The 14,354-nt window shown below is 34.8% G+C and overlaps 1 protein-coding gene across 33 annotated transcripts in view; it reads left to right on the top strand.

Annotated features, from left to right (window-relative positions):
• Kmt2c (lysine methyltransferase 2C) overlaps positions 1–14,354 on the top strand; it is a 268,017-nt gene that overhangs the window by 113,061 nt on the left and 140,602 nt on the right. For 30 of the 33 annotated variants that reach the window (XM_087207697.1, XM_087207695.1, XM_087207696.1 and 27 more), the window contains 3 exons: positions 2,671–2,868; positions 6,321–6,469; positions 7,453–7,562. In XM_087207697.1, the coding sequence (XP_087063823.1) occupies positions 2,671–2,868; positions 6,321–6,469; positions 7,453–7,562 (457 nt within the window). Of the gene's footprint in view, positions 1–2,670; positions 2,869–5,317; positions 5,402–6,320; positions 6,470–7,452; positions 7,563–14,354 lie in introns of those variants that run through there. The other 3 variants (XM_087207706.1, XM_087207705.1, XM_087207704.1) reach the window with 1 other exon arrangement.

Raw genomic sequence — 14,354 nt, 5'->3', positions numbered from 1 at the left:
CTTTATACTATATTTTGAAGTCAGAGAATATTTTGCCTCCCGCTTTGTTCTTTTACTCAAGATAGTTTTGACTATTTGGGTGTCTTTTGTGGCTCAATGTGAATTTAAGGATTGTTTTTTCTGTTTCTATCAAAAATGACATTGGAATTTTGGTGAGAATTGCATTAAATCTATAGTTTGAGTGTCATGGACATATTCACAGTGTTCTAATTTGAGAGTGTAGAATATCTCTTTTTTTTGTACTTTAAAAAATTTCATTCGCAAATATTTTATCGTCCCAGTGTACATGTCTTTTATCCCTTGGTCATATGTACACAAATATTTAATATTTTTGGTTGCTAGTATAAAGGAAACTATAAATTTTTGGATATTAGTATGTAAAATGCTACTAATTTTTATTTTCATATCTTGAAGCTTTACTGAATTCAAATTTAGTTCTAACAATTTCATGCTGATGTCTTACAGAGTTTTCTCTATCTGTATAAAGTCATATTGTCAGCAGGTAGAGACAGTTTAACAACTTTTCTTATCAAGATACCTTTATTTCCTTCTCTTGCATAATTGTTCTTTAGTACTGTCTTGAATTGATGAAGTGGCCATTTATTATTTTATCGTTTATTGTATATATAGTGTCTCTTCCTCATTCTGTATTTTATTTGTATATTGCCTGCTTTTTTCCCTTAGAGATACTTTTAAAGAATTAGGTTTTGGTTTTGTTGATCTTTATTGCTTGTCTTTATTTCTTACTTATTTATTTATTTCTTATATTATTTTCCTGGATATTTTTTTCTATTAATATCAGTGTTCTCATTTACTTTTTTCTTCTTTTTTTGGTACCGGGGATTGAACTGAACTCGGATCCTTGCGATTGCGCAGCAGGCGGCTAAACCACTGAGCTAAATCCCCGGCCCACTCATTTACTTTTTTCTAATACGTTTAGTTGAAATTTTAGCTCATGGCATCTAAACTTTTAATTTATTGATAATTTATGTAAATTCGTAAGTTCACATTTGCTTACAAACTTTAGCTGCATCTCATAAAGTTTTACTTTCAGTATTTTTGTTATTGTCCCATCCCAGATGCTATGGTTTACATTTTAACTGAAAGGTTCTTAGCTATATGTTTTCTAGTTTAAGCTGTTTATTATACATCTAGTTTAACTGGTTTATTATACATTTCTAGTTTATGGCACTATTTTCAGAGAATATTGTCTGTATGATACAGACATTTTGAATGTATGAAGTCTGTTATGCCAATTTATAGTACATTTTGGGGATATTATACTTGAATAGAAAATGAGCTCTTTGTTGTTGGTAGAACTGGATAGAATAGTTCAGAATACTACAGATTATTTTTATATCCTAATGAAAAATATGAAGGTTGATGGAATGAATATTCCTGAAGCAATGGTTGAAACTTAAGAGTGCTTGAGAAGAAAGATTTGGATGTGGCAAAGTAACTTTGTTGTGAAGAGAAAATAGATCTAGGAGGAGAATTCCTTTTAATTTTGTTTTTCTAAATGTTTATTTCATAATGTATATTAGTTTTAGTCTTAACATTTTAATGTTTTCTCTTTTTAAATTAAGAGACTTTAATTTTTAGAACACTTTTAACAGAAAAATGGAACAGACAGCAGAGTTCCCATTATCCCACACAGTTTAGCATTGCAAGTTAGTGTGGTACATTTGTTAAATTGTTAAACCAATATTGATACATTATCTTTAAAGCCTGTAGTTTACCTCTCTGTGTGTGTATGCACACCCAGTGGTATATGTATGATGCATGAAGCACTGTTACATTAGATGGCTGAATACAACTATGTTACTACTCTATACATCCAGCATGCAACCACATGGGTGTTAAAACTTCGTCCCCTTCCCCATCTTTACTTTTATTTTGCTTATTCTTTTACAGTAAAATTTTGATTGTCTGTAGCAGATTTTTTAAAAAATCATTTTTCCTAAGTACAAACTGAAATTTCTAAATTTGGTATGCTTATTACTTTTAAAAAATCATGCTGGGCTGGGGATACTGGTATATATAGCTCAGTGATGGAACTTTTTTTTGTGGTACTGGGGATTAAACTCAGGGTGAACTATGTCTCCAACTCCTTTTTTTTTTTTTTTTTTTTTTGGTACTTGGGAACGAACTCAGGATCTTGGTGCTTGCGAGGCAGCCGGTGGCACCACTGAGCTAAATCCCTGGCCCCTACAACTCTTTAAAAAAATGTAAAAAAAATTTTTTAAAATATGTTTTGAAATAGGGTCTTGCTGAGTTGCTAAATTGCCCATGATGGGTAGAACTTGTGATCCTCCTGCCTCAACCTTTCAGAATGCTGGGTTTAATGGTGTGCACAAGCATGCTGGACTATTTTGGGGCACTTGCCTACCATGCATATGGCCCTGAGTTCAATCACCAGCAATGCACGCATGCACGCATGCATGCATAAATAAATATGCTGTGGAAAAGTAGAGTTGCTAATGTATAATTGTTATTAAACTTAACTGTTCTTAAGGTACAAAAGAACAGATTATAGAAAATACATTGAAAAAACTTTGCTTGCACTAAAGATACAATTGTGAAGCACAAATGACTAATTACATTACTTAAAGCCATTGAATAAAGCTACTTTTCATCTTTTCTGTCTTCCTCACTTTCCCTTTTTACCAGTGAACAGCTCTGCGCTTTTTGTTACTGTGGGGAAAAAAGTTCCTTAGGACAGGGCGACTTAAAACAATTCAGAGTAACGCCTGGATTTTTCTTGCCGTGGCAAAGCCAGCCTTCTAACAAGAACATTGATGACAGCAGCAGTGGAACCTATGAGAGAATACAAAACTCAACTCCACGAAGACAAAGAGGACAGAGAAAGTAAGCAGTTTTGAATTTAAATTGGTGGAATGAAACTGTATCTATTGATTGTTTATAATTGTTCAAGTGGGTTCTTACTGTTGAAGTTTCTCATGTTTTCCAAATTCGTGAAGTATTCTATGACTCACCTAAGACACTCCTTTCCTCAAAATTTATTTCTTATTTTTAAAAGATTGTTAATTGTACATTAACAAAATCAATAGAATGACAACAGTTAGCTTTTGGAAGAAAATTTTAAAAGTAAGCAGAGCGTGAGTTCATGCATGGGATTTATAAATAGAAGATAAACACCACTGAAGCCCTTTCTTTCCACTAAGTAAGTTTTTAATTATTTGTATGAATATAGCATAATAGCAAAACAAGAATTGTTATAGCCAGAAGGCTGAGGCAGGAGGATTGCTGTGAGTTTGAGGCCAGTTTGGACTATATAGTGAGTTCAAGGCCAGCCAGAAGTACATAGCAAGACCCTGTCTCAAAACAAACTATATAAAAGAAAGAAAAAAAACCCATATTTTTTTCACTATTCAAATCCTTTGTGCCATTCATTCATTTATTCATTCTGTCATTTAGTTAATTAAATTCTTATGTATTTGTTTTGGAGAATGTTGAGCTGTCCTAAATTCTAATCAGAACACAACTCTCTTTTTTTCTCTTTCTCTTTTCTTTCTGTAATTATATGCTTAGGATTCCTTTTCTGAAGAGACCAAAGATACTTTTTTAAGAAAATAAAATGTTTGGTTAACTACATGTACATTTGTATCCATGGGCACATTGTTGTTACCCAAAGCTCCTGTCTATTATGCTTTTAAAGTATTTTGTGCTGTTGTGGTTAAAGACCATCTTAATTTTAATATATGGACTTAGCTCTGTTAAGGGAATGGAAGTTCTTGTTGTTGACCAGAAGGTATAAAAATTAATTTAGCTTGGAAGGCTGACCAGCCCTGCTCCTTGCGGGTGATGATGTAATCATCCAGTGCCTCTCTGGCATAACTCCAAATTTGAGCACTAAAAGATTGTTGTGGTCTGCTTCTTGATGGCTCATTGATTTGAACTGCTGCCAATGCCTTGAAGACTTGAAGTAGGAAATGAAACAGTAACAAGAATAAGAATTGTTTAAAAGAATTTAAGGAAGTTTAGAAGTACTGTATTTGGAGACTCATGTTGTTTAAGACTGTACCTAAGCATATTTATAAGCCTTATGTGTTACTAGTTGGGTGTTCACATATACACCCAAAGTCCAAAAAACTTAAAATATCCATCAATACTTAGCAAATTCTATAGACCAGAACACACTGTATGTTATATCCTCATGTTGTGCCTTTAATAATGGCAGTTAGGTAAAATCTTATTCTAGAAAGTAGAATTAGGCTTTATTTAATTACTTATTTTATAAGTGAAGTTAATTTTTAGTGAAAAATTTTAAGAGCTCAGAAAATTGTGTAAAAATAGTCTTGACTTGGGTTAGGGATTTAGCTCAGTGGCACCATGCCTGCCTTGCAGTTCGATTCCTGGTACCAAAAAAAAAAAAAAGTCTTGGCTTAATGAAAGTTGCTGTACTTAGTGCTTACTAAGTTTATTAAGTAGTGATAAAAAGCCCATTAATGAAGTACTCTTAGAAAATTTGGCACTCATATGGGGTAGGCAGTCAATTCAGCTTAGTAATAATCTTAAATATTTACAAAATATGTTACTAATGAGGTATAAATAGCTAGTTAATTTTTTAAAAAATTTGATGCAATTTTTCCAATGGTTGTCCCACTTGTTTGTACTAAATATAAGACTACACAGTCAAGGATACTTCTGCTTCTCCTCTCTCCCTTCTCCCCCCTTCCCCTTCCCCCTTCGTTTTCTTCTTTTGGTTTTTTGCTTTGTTTTGTATTATAACTTAAAATTTTGTGAGTATGTATTTCAGTTGACTTTTCCTAAGTTGGACTGCTGTAATATTTAGGGTTGACATTGGCATCTGATACGGTGTATACATCCAAATCAGTCTCAAAACCTGATTTAAGTTTTTAGTTAGGAACTGATTCCTGGTAGTAATAGACTGATTAGTCATTCCATTGGTTTTTACCTTCCCCCATCAAATACTAGTGCTTTAAAACAATACATTAATATTTACAGATGATTCTGCCGCCTGCCTTGCAAGCGCAAGGATGAGTTTGATCCTTGGCACCAAAAAAAAAAAATATTTACAGATGAACTGTCAGTCTTTATTTCTCCCAACAAAGTAACATGAAGGATATATTTGTAAGACTGGAGATTATATTTGTAGGAAAGAATTTGTTCTCATTTTATTGTGGGCATTTTTAAAAATGAGAATTTACAGTTAGCATAGCATGCTGAACCTTTTTCTAATGCTGAACATAAAAGTGACTGGTTTTTATATGGTTTGATATTTAAATGTACTTATTGAAATATGTTAATACTTTTTTTCTTTCAATGATTCCAGGTATAAAAATGTTTAGTACCCTGGTCATTGTGCTGATTTTCTCTTAATAGGAATCATGATAAATATCCAGCATACAGAAGTGCAGTGAGTTACATCTATATTCAATAGTGATTTAATCCAGAATTATCATCAAGTTAAATACTGATATTAGGAGAAAATTTAAGTTTTAGTGGTAGCCACCTGATTTCCCATAATTAATTTTGAGTACAGTAGTCCTCTTTGTTTACTGAATAATCTTAAAACATACCTTTAAGTGTTAGGGTTTGAAAGTCTGAAATATCCCATATATTATATACTTTATTCATCATTCGTTTTTTATATTCTAGTTTTAACTGTTGCATTAGCTTTGTCAGTCCTCATGCCTTTAGTAGCTATTGTTTTTCTGATTGATGAGATATAGTCTTGATTGAGACTTCTTCAACATCATGCCACAAACCAGCTATTGAGATTTTGTCAAAGGGACCATATGAAAGTGCAGCTGATGTGTTCCATTCCTCCTGCCTCCCTTTGCACACTGTATAGCAGATTTTCATTTTCCTAGGAAAGTAACCTTTCTTTATGTAAAATTAATTGCCACCTCTTCTGTGCCAGTCCTCTATTAGATGAAGCATATTAAAATTTTCTGGTCAAGCTCCATTTTGTAAGCATTTCAGTAAGACCAAAGGGAATTTTAATTTTATGTGTTAAACATGGTTCCAGACTAGAATATGGGTTAATTAAAAAAAATTATATTAGAGAATGGAAAAAATCATTTGCAATTATAATCTTAATACTTTATTATGGGTTTGGAGACACTCGATTATTGCTTACAAGAATAATATGGCATACACTTTAACATACTATGAATAATAATAAATGAATCTAAAAGTTGTTTTATCACAGTTTATGTCTAATAAATTAAAATTGATTAGGCAGTGCATTGTACCTAAGTTTTTATGAATGAAATGATTTTCTTCTTGTTATCACTTTCAAAGGCATTTATCTTATCCCACTTTATTTTCAGAGAGCGATCTCCTCAGCAGAATATGGTGTCTTTTGTAAGTGTAAGCACCCAGACAGTTGCAGATGATCAGGCTGGTAAATTGTGGGATGAGCTCAGTCTGGTTGGCCTTCCAGATGCCATTGATGTCCAAGCCTTATTTGATTCTACAGGTAGGGGCCTTTCTTCAGCAACAGTTGCCTTTTGTTCTGGAAGCATTTAAATTTTAGTGTTTCACCAACTTATTCAGTAGTAAATACTTTTCATGTGGAAATAATCAGGACCACATTATCAAACATGTTATTAAGTATACCTGACTGAGTAAAAGAAATTGTCTAATTATGCTTTTTAACTTATTTAAAATCTGCAGAGTGCCAACTCTGGACTGGATGCTTTTATTCATGTTTATTCTGCTGTAGTTAGCATTACCATGGATACCTAACAAATGAGGAAAGAGAAAAATTAAAGGGATAGGTGGAAACTTGGAAACATGGCAGTCTTTATCTGTTTTGGGGTGAGGGGGATTGCTCTTAGCCACATGAGTTCTTTTGTAATAATAGTAGAGTAACTCACATTCATGACATGGTGCTATTGGAATTTTAAGTAAATCTCATTGTATGTTTGAATTGCTGGATTGGTGGATAGTGGTTCAAGTGCTATGTGATGGAGCATTTTAGGACTGAGCTACTGTCGATGTATTATGCCTGCTCTTGCTTGTATTGGAGGGAGCAGAATCACATGTGTCATTATTTTCCTTCCATACATTCATTCCCTTTGTCAAATGAAACAGTCATCATGATATTTAAATAAAATGACTGAAAACTAATTTTTGCTTGTTGAAGAATTGATCACTAATTGAGTAATTCCCAGACTTTCATGTGCATCAGAATCACCAGGAAGGCTGGTTACAGCTCACTGCCCCACTGCAGGTGTTTCGTATTGAGCCAGTCTTAGTGGTGTGCAAACAGGTTCCTAGATTGGGGTCAGTGCTGCAATTCACAGACTGGAGCATGGCCTGAGAAAAGCTGCTTGATAGTATAACATGCAGCACACCATTGTGTCCTCACACATTAAGCATTTATTTTGAAGCTTTATGTATTCATTTATTTGCATTCATATTTTGATGCTTATTCATTTGCTCTTTTTCACTTTTGAGGCACTTGTTGGGCTCATCACCGTTGTGTGGAGTGGTCGCTGGGTGTGTGCCAGGTAGAAGAACCATTCCTAGTGAATGTGGACAAAGCTGTTGTCTCAGGGAGCACAGAAGTAAGTACAAGGCACCAACATTTAAACCAAAATTTTATAACTTTGAATTTATTAACATAGAGGTTTACTTGCAAGAATTAATTTAAATGATTACTATGGTATTGAAAATCCTGGAAAAAAAAAGAATCCTGAAAATAGGAAATCAGTTATTTTTATCAAGAGTAATACATACAATAATTGTATGTATTATGTAATATGATTAATAAACTTAAACCTTAAATATTTTATATTTAAATCAGAAATTAACATGTTTAAAAATGGAAATTACTAACTACACTTACATATCTATGTGGTTATTCTTTAAGACAAAACTATTTGATGAAGATTTAAAATAAGAGAGACAAGATTTGACACATCTTTTGTCCATAATGTGGACTTGCTCTGTGCAGTATTTTAAACATCGCTGGGTAGGGTGGCACACACTTGTAATCCCTGTATTTGGGAGGCTAAGACGGGAGGATTGCTATGACTCCAAGGCTAGCCTGGACTACATAGTGAGTTCAAGGCCAGCTTGAACTATATAGTGAGACTCTGTCTCAGAAAATAAAAACATTTTAAACATTGATTAAAATATTTCTTTTTAGTCCAGTTGGCAATTCAGTTAATACTTTTGGCTTTATGCCAACATAATATATACACAGCCTGCCACTTTTCAAAGCTTTTATAGTCATTATCATGTGATTTTGAGGCAATCACAAAAATAAATGCAATTGCCTCCCATCTATAAAGGCAGCAAACTCTGTGAAATAATAATGATGTGTTGTTTACAAATTCCCTTTGGTTTTTGACAAGTATATTTGGGAGAAGTGAGATAGCTCTTCTAAAGAAACCCTAAAACTAGAAAATTTGGTTGTAGAAATGATATGGGCTTTTATCAATAGAATATAGGTAATGCTTTCAAAAGTACAGTTGAGACAAGGACATAGATTCAAATAGTCCTCAGTTATTATATCAGCTTTACTCAGGTTATCAAAAAGACCTCATTCACATGGATGAGTAACTGTTGCCTTAAGAAGAGTCAGGCCAGAATGCTTATTTTAGAATTTGACATTACACTGAAGTGCATGGCATCAAATTCTGAACATTATAATGTGTACACTGCCCAGCTTGAACTTATAGTGGTACCTCGGTTCACAAATTTAACTTGTTCCATGATTCTGGCGAAGTTGGCTGTGCTTGTGTTCATCACCTGATGGCAGAGTTTGTGAATGGAAACAAAATTTTGCCCAGTGCTTCTGTTTGCAAACTGAATTGTTTGTGAATAGAAGCATTCACGAACCAAGGTATTATTGTACACAGACGACTGGATGAAAAGTGTGGTGGAGGCCAAAAAGACCTCTGTGGTGTTGGACTAGAAATAGAGGGGTCAATAAAATTCATATGATGTTTATCAAATAGTGAAATATATAATATACACATACACACATAAGGTTGTATAAAATAGATTTCCTTTCTCTGCTCAGAGATTGGTTAAAAGAAAGCTTGCTTCACCCTGTCTTTTTGGACAAAAGGTACCATTTTTTGAATCTTACTGATGAATATTTTAATGTTACATAGAGATTAAGGTTATCCCTTATTCTTAGTGGAGGAATGCTAGAGGCTAGGAAGACTTGCATTCCTTTTGACTTTGGCTAGGCATTGGAGGTTCACAGACCCAAGCTAGTTAAATGCTGATGGAATACTTGGAGTTGGTGAGATTGGAAGGAGCTACTGGGAGTATTATCAAACCTTTGCCTCCCCACTAGATTCAGTCACTCAAAACTTACAGTAGGGTCAGTATTTTATTGCTATTTTTGCTGATTTTTTGTTTGCTTTATTTTCTCCATTACCAAATAGGCATATGATGGGCCATTAAGCTAGAACTTTCCCTTTAAGAAAGGAATATTTGACTCACTGACAGAATTTCAAACTAACAGCAAAACATTAACTAACAAGGCTGTGAGGAAGCAGGTAGCCTCATACTTTGCTGGTACAGATGCAAGTTGGTACCATTACTCTGGGTAGAAGCTTGCTGATATAGAATAGACTGCAAACTGGGGATGGTGACACATGCCTGTAATCTCAGCACTTGGGAGGTTGAGGCAGGAAGATTGGTGTGAGTTCATGACCAGCCTGGGCCACATAGTGAATTGAAGGCCAGCCTGGAATACATAATGAGATCCTGTCTCAATAAACAAAACAAACTGGATATGCATTTACCCATTGATTCTTACAAGAATCTATCTTGAATATGCTTCCAACAAAATGTGTACCATTAACAGTTGTTATTTAGAATGTTGCTTAATTTGGAAAAAACCCAAATGCCCACTTATGTTGATTACTTAAATAGTTGAATAAAATGTGACACATCCGTGCAATATTTTTTAGTAAAAAAATATTGAGTATCTCTGTGAGTTGATGTGGAATGGTTCCCATTATACATTAACAGAACAAAAAGTGAAAAAGAGCATTTATGGCGTGCTACCTTTTGTGTAAGAAAAAGGAGAAATAAAATACTCACAAATATGCTTAATTATAAAAAGCATAGGAAGATTAAACCAGAAATCAAAGAGATTGATTACTAATGAAAAGTGAGAAAGAGGTGGAAGGGAGTAATATCCATGCCACAAGGAAGAAATGTGAGGAACATTTCTCAGGTTGTGGTGGTGTATATGTGTGCGTGTGATCTAGGAATGTTTTACATATTTCGCGAATAAGCAGTTTCCAGCAGCCAGGATGTTGGGGATCCAAAAAGTAGCACATTGAAGGGGACTTGGAATAAAAGAAGTAACTGAAGTAATGGCAGAAATAGTACCTTGATTAGATAACATAAAGCTAAAGAGAAGACTATATAAATACAGTGTAATATGATTTGTGGATTTTCTTCTCACTGGAGTATGAGTTGACATTTGTAGAGCTATGTATGTACTGTAAGTGACCAAATAAGTAAAACTATTGCAGATAACCAGTTAAGTTTCTCATGTTGAAGAAAGTAACTACAAATAAGGATTATCCATGCTTTTTTGGTTTTTTTGAGAGTGTCTTGCTATGTAGTCCAGGCTGGCCTTGAAATCACTGTGTATCCCAGGCTGGCCTTGAACTTGCAGCGATGCTCCTGCCTCAGCCTCCCAAGTGCTGGGATTATAGGCGTGTGCCACCATGTCCAGCTGGTTGTAACTACAAATAAGGAAAGGCTAAATGAACTTTGTAGTATTTGAATCAAATCAGAAGGATATGGTGCTTTGCAATGTAAACCAGAAAAATACCAATTGGAGTCTATATTCCCTATTTCCCCCCACAGTTTGTTAGAGGAAAAGTAAACCTTAACAGATCTGGATTCCAGAAGGATCCACAGGACTGCCTCCACATTTAGAGATTTGCTAGGATGAATGGGACTCAGCATAGAGTTACAATGGCTAAGCTTTACTACTGTGATACTGTATGGATGTGCAATGGAAGGTTGTCAGTGGAAAGATACTCCAGCAGGGTCTCGAAGAATCCATGAAGAGGCAACCTGTGCAGCCTCCTTCTTATGAGAAGTCATGCAGAATACTTTCTTTCCCTAACAGTGAATATATAGCAGTGTGCCTGTGATGCCCCAGAAAACTGAAGGTTGTTATTAAGGGCTTGTTACTTAGTCATCCTTTGTCTAGCTTATATGACATTTTCAGACTCAGGGAAAGAATCACAGGGTAAGCTGCATTATTTCAAATGCTAGGTACAGTAAACCATGCTTATCAGTTAGGGAACCCTCTCAAAGTCTTAAGTTCCCAGAAGCCAGTCTTGGGCCATTAGGCACACAGACCTTTCTAAGGATAGTAGTCTTGGGCCATCTATGTAAACCCTTTTTTGCACAGTACGGTGATTGGAAGATAGCTCAATTTCAACATATTTCTCTTTAGAGGCCTAAAAGATATTGTGCAGTACAATGTTGAATTATTCTCCATCATAGGCAAGATATGATAAGTGCTCTAATGGTTATACAAAGGAACTTTGAAACTTTGAGCAGAGGAAAGACAGTGCCAAGGCTACTTTTGATTGCTAATATCAGAAAAATCCTATATTTAATTCTGAAATAGATTTTAATGAGCCTACTAGGTATTTTTCTTGACTGGCATAAACTTAAATGTTTTTTAATTCTTATACTTTAACCCATTTGCATCATTGCATTTAACATGCCAATTTTGGAAGTAATAGCTTTGTTTTTAATCTAAGATGACAGTTCTGACTTTATTGGGGCATTTAGCCATGTACATGTAGTGTGATTACGTTCTTCCTATTTGTTTTCTGGTTTTGTCCATTTGATTTCCATTTTGCTGCATTCTTTGACATTGAGTGTTTTCTTTATGGTTTCATTTTATATCTTTTGTTAGATTATTACCTTTAACTCATTGATATTTTCGTGATTGGTTTAGTTTGTGTAATATCTTTCAGTTACCTCAGTTTACTTTCAAGTGATATTGTATAGTTTCATCTGTAATAAAAGCATACTTAGGTTTTTTTCCTTCTGGATTTTGGTGCTGTTGCAATTGATTAAAAAAGAAATTCACACTTCTGTGTTCTTTATTCCTTTGCATAGCTCCAGGATTTTATCTGATATCATGTTCTTTTGTTATGAAAGATATCCTTTAGCATTTCTTGAATTGTAGTTCTGCTGGTGATGACTTATTTTGTCATTTATATTTCTGAAATGCTTTTATTGTTTTTTTTCTTTTTGGGTACCGGGGATCAAACTCAGGACTTTGTGCTTGCAAGGCAGGCGCAGTGCCACTGAGCTAAATCCCTGGCCCCTGAGATGCCTTTATTTTACCTTCATATTTGAAAGATTTTTGCCAGGTGCAGAATTAAAACACTCCATCCCACCCCCCAGTACTTCACAGATATGGCAGTCTTCTCATTTGTGTTATGTCTCGTGAGGAATCTGATGCCATTATCATCTTTGTTCCTATATGTAATGTATCTTTTAATCAGGTCCCTTTTAATATTGTACCATTGGTTTTGAACAGTTTCATTATGTTTTGCTTTGGTGTAATTCATGTTTCTTATGCTTGGAGTTTGTTGAATGTCTTGGATCTTTGAGCTTATAGTTTTCATTATGCTCAGGAAGCTTTCAGTTATTTTTCTCAAGCATCTTTTCTGTGCTCCTTCTCTTTCTCCTTCTTTGTAGACTGTAGTTACCGATATGTGAGGACGTTTCAAGGTTTCCCCATTGCTCACTTTAAAAAAATTTTTAAAGTCCTTTTTTCCCCCTTATTTGTGCAACACTTTACTTTCTGTTGTCTTCAAGCTCACTAGTCTTTTTTTGGGGGGGGTAGTTTCTAATCATTTCTTTATCATATCCAGTGTAATTTTTATCTCAGATATTGTTTTTAATCTTCAAAAGTTTGCTCAGGGTCTTTTCTTCCATGTTTCCATTTGTTGAACATACAGAATGCACTTACAATTACAGTTTTAATGTCTTTGCAATTACAGTGGTACCTTGGCTCAGGAACACTTCTGCAATTTGGTTCACAAACAGAAGTGTTTGGGAAAATTTTGTTTTTGTTTGCAAATTCTGCATTGGGTGATGAACATGACTGCAGGCATCTTTTGTGGATGAACACTAATATGGCCTTTTTAAAGAATGAATTAAGTTCCTGAACGGAGGTATTACACTTTATTTTAACATCTGTGTCAGTTCTGGTTCGGCTTTGATTGTTTTCAGTTTTCATTGTGATTTTCTGCCTTTTTTTTTGAAATGTTTGATAATGTGTATTTGGATGCCAGGCATTGAGAAATTTCCTGTTTTATGGTACTAGATTTGTTTCTTTTTCTCTAAATCTTGAGATTTGTTTTGGGGAGCAAATAAGTTACTTATGAATGGTTTAGTTCTTTTGAGTTTTACTTTTATGATTCATTAGGCAGCTTTTGAAGTAGTGCTCAGCCCAGGACTAATTATTCCTTACTACTGAGGCAAGACTTTCCTGAAGACTCTATTGAATGCCCTGTGAATTATTAGTTCTCCCAGATAGGCTGGTAGGTACAGATAGTATTCCTGGCCCTGTATGAGTTGTGGGCTTTGTTCCTTGTCATTCTTTCTAATGATTCGTTTCCTGGTCTTGGGTAGTTGGATCAAATACACATGCTAATCAGTATTCTGGGTCTCCTTGATGTGCAGGAGTGGGGGTTTCTATAGACCTCTGGAATTCTGTGTAGCTCTTTTCTTTTGGTCCTCTGTCCTCTGACCCCCTGGCTTGCTGATTTTTTTCCTGACTCAGTTTTATCGTTCCAGTTCAGGAATTAGCCAGGATCTGCTTCATTGGTCCCCTGTGCCTTGGCGTAGAAACTTGCACAGCAGTTTGCTGGTATGTGGGTAGGGCTTACCTCTTTTGCTTTTCATCTTTCAGGAGCCACTGCCCTTTGTTATCTGGTATTTGTTGACCTGAAAATAATTGTTTCTTATATTGTGTTTTTATAGTTCTTTTAGGGAGGCGGGGTAAGTCTGATTTTTGTTTCTCCATCTGGGTTAGAATTGGAAACATTTTCAGGAAGCACAGCTGAGGTCCAAGAAACTGATTATTTCACAAGAGGAAATCAGGACTTAGGGTAATGGGTAGTTCAGCAGTTTCATGATAACAAATTGTCAGGTTCTCATCATCTTTCTATTGTTTGCCCACAGCATATTGGTCTCTTCTTTGGTTTGCTTCCTTTCATGGTCAAAAACTGGGGGATGGGAACTCTAAGCATTATACTCTTATACAAACATACAGAGCTAGAAAACCAAACCTTTAAAAAGGCAATATTTTGATTAAGGAAAATCCTTTTTTGGATGCT

This window comes from Heterocephalus glaber, unplaced genomic scaffold (assembly GCF_053883595.1).
Source record: "Heterocephalus glaber isolate CG9 unplaced genomic scaffold, H.glaber_assembly_v1.0 deba00000818, whole genome shotgun sequence".
NCBI lineage: Eukaryota > Metazoa > Chordata > Mammalia > Rodentia > Bathyergidae > Heterocephalus > Heterocephalus glaber.
This window is presented reverse-complemented; position numbering and strand designations above follow the sequence as displayed.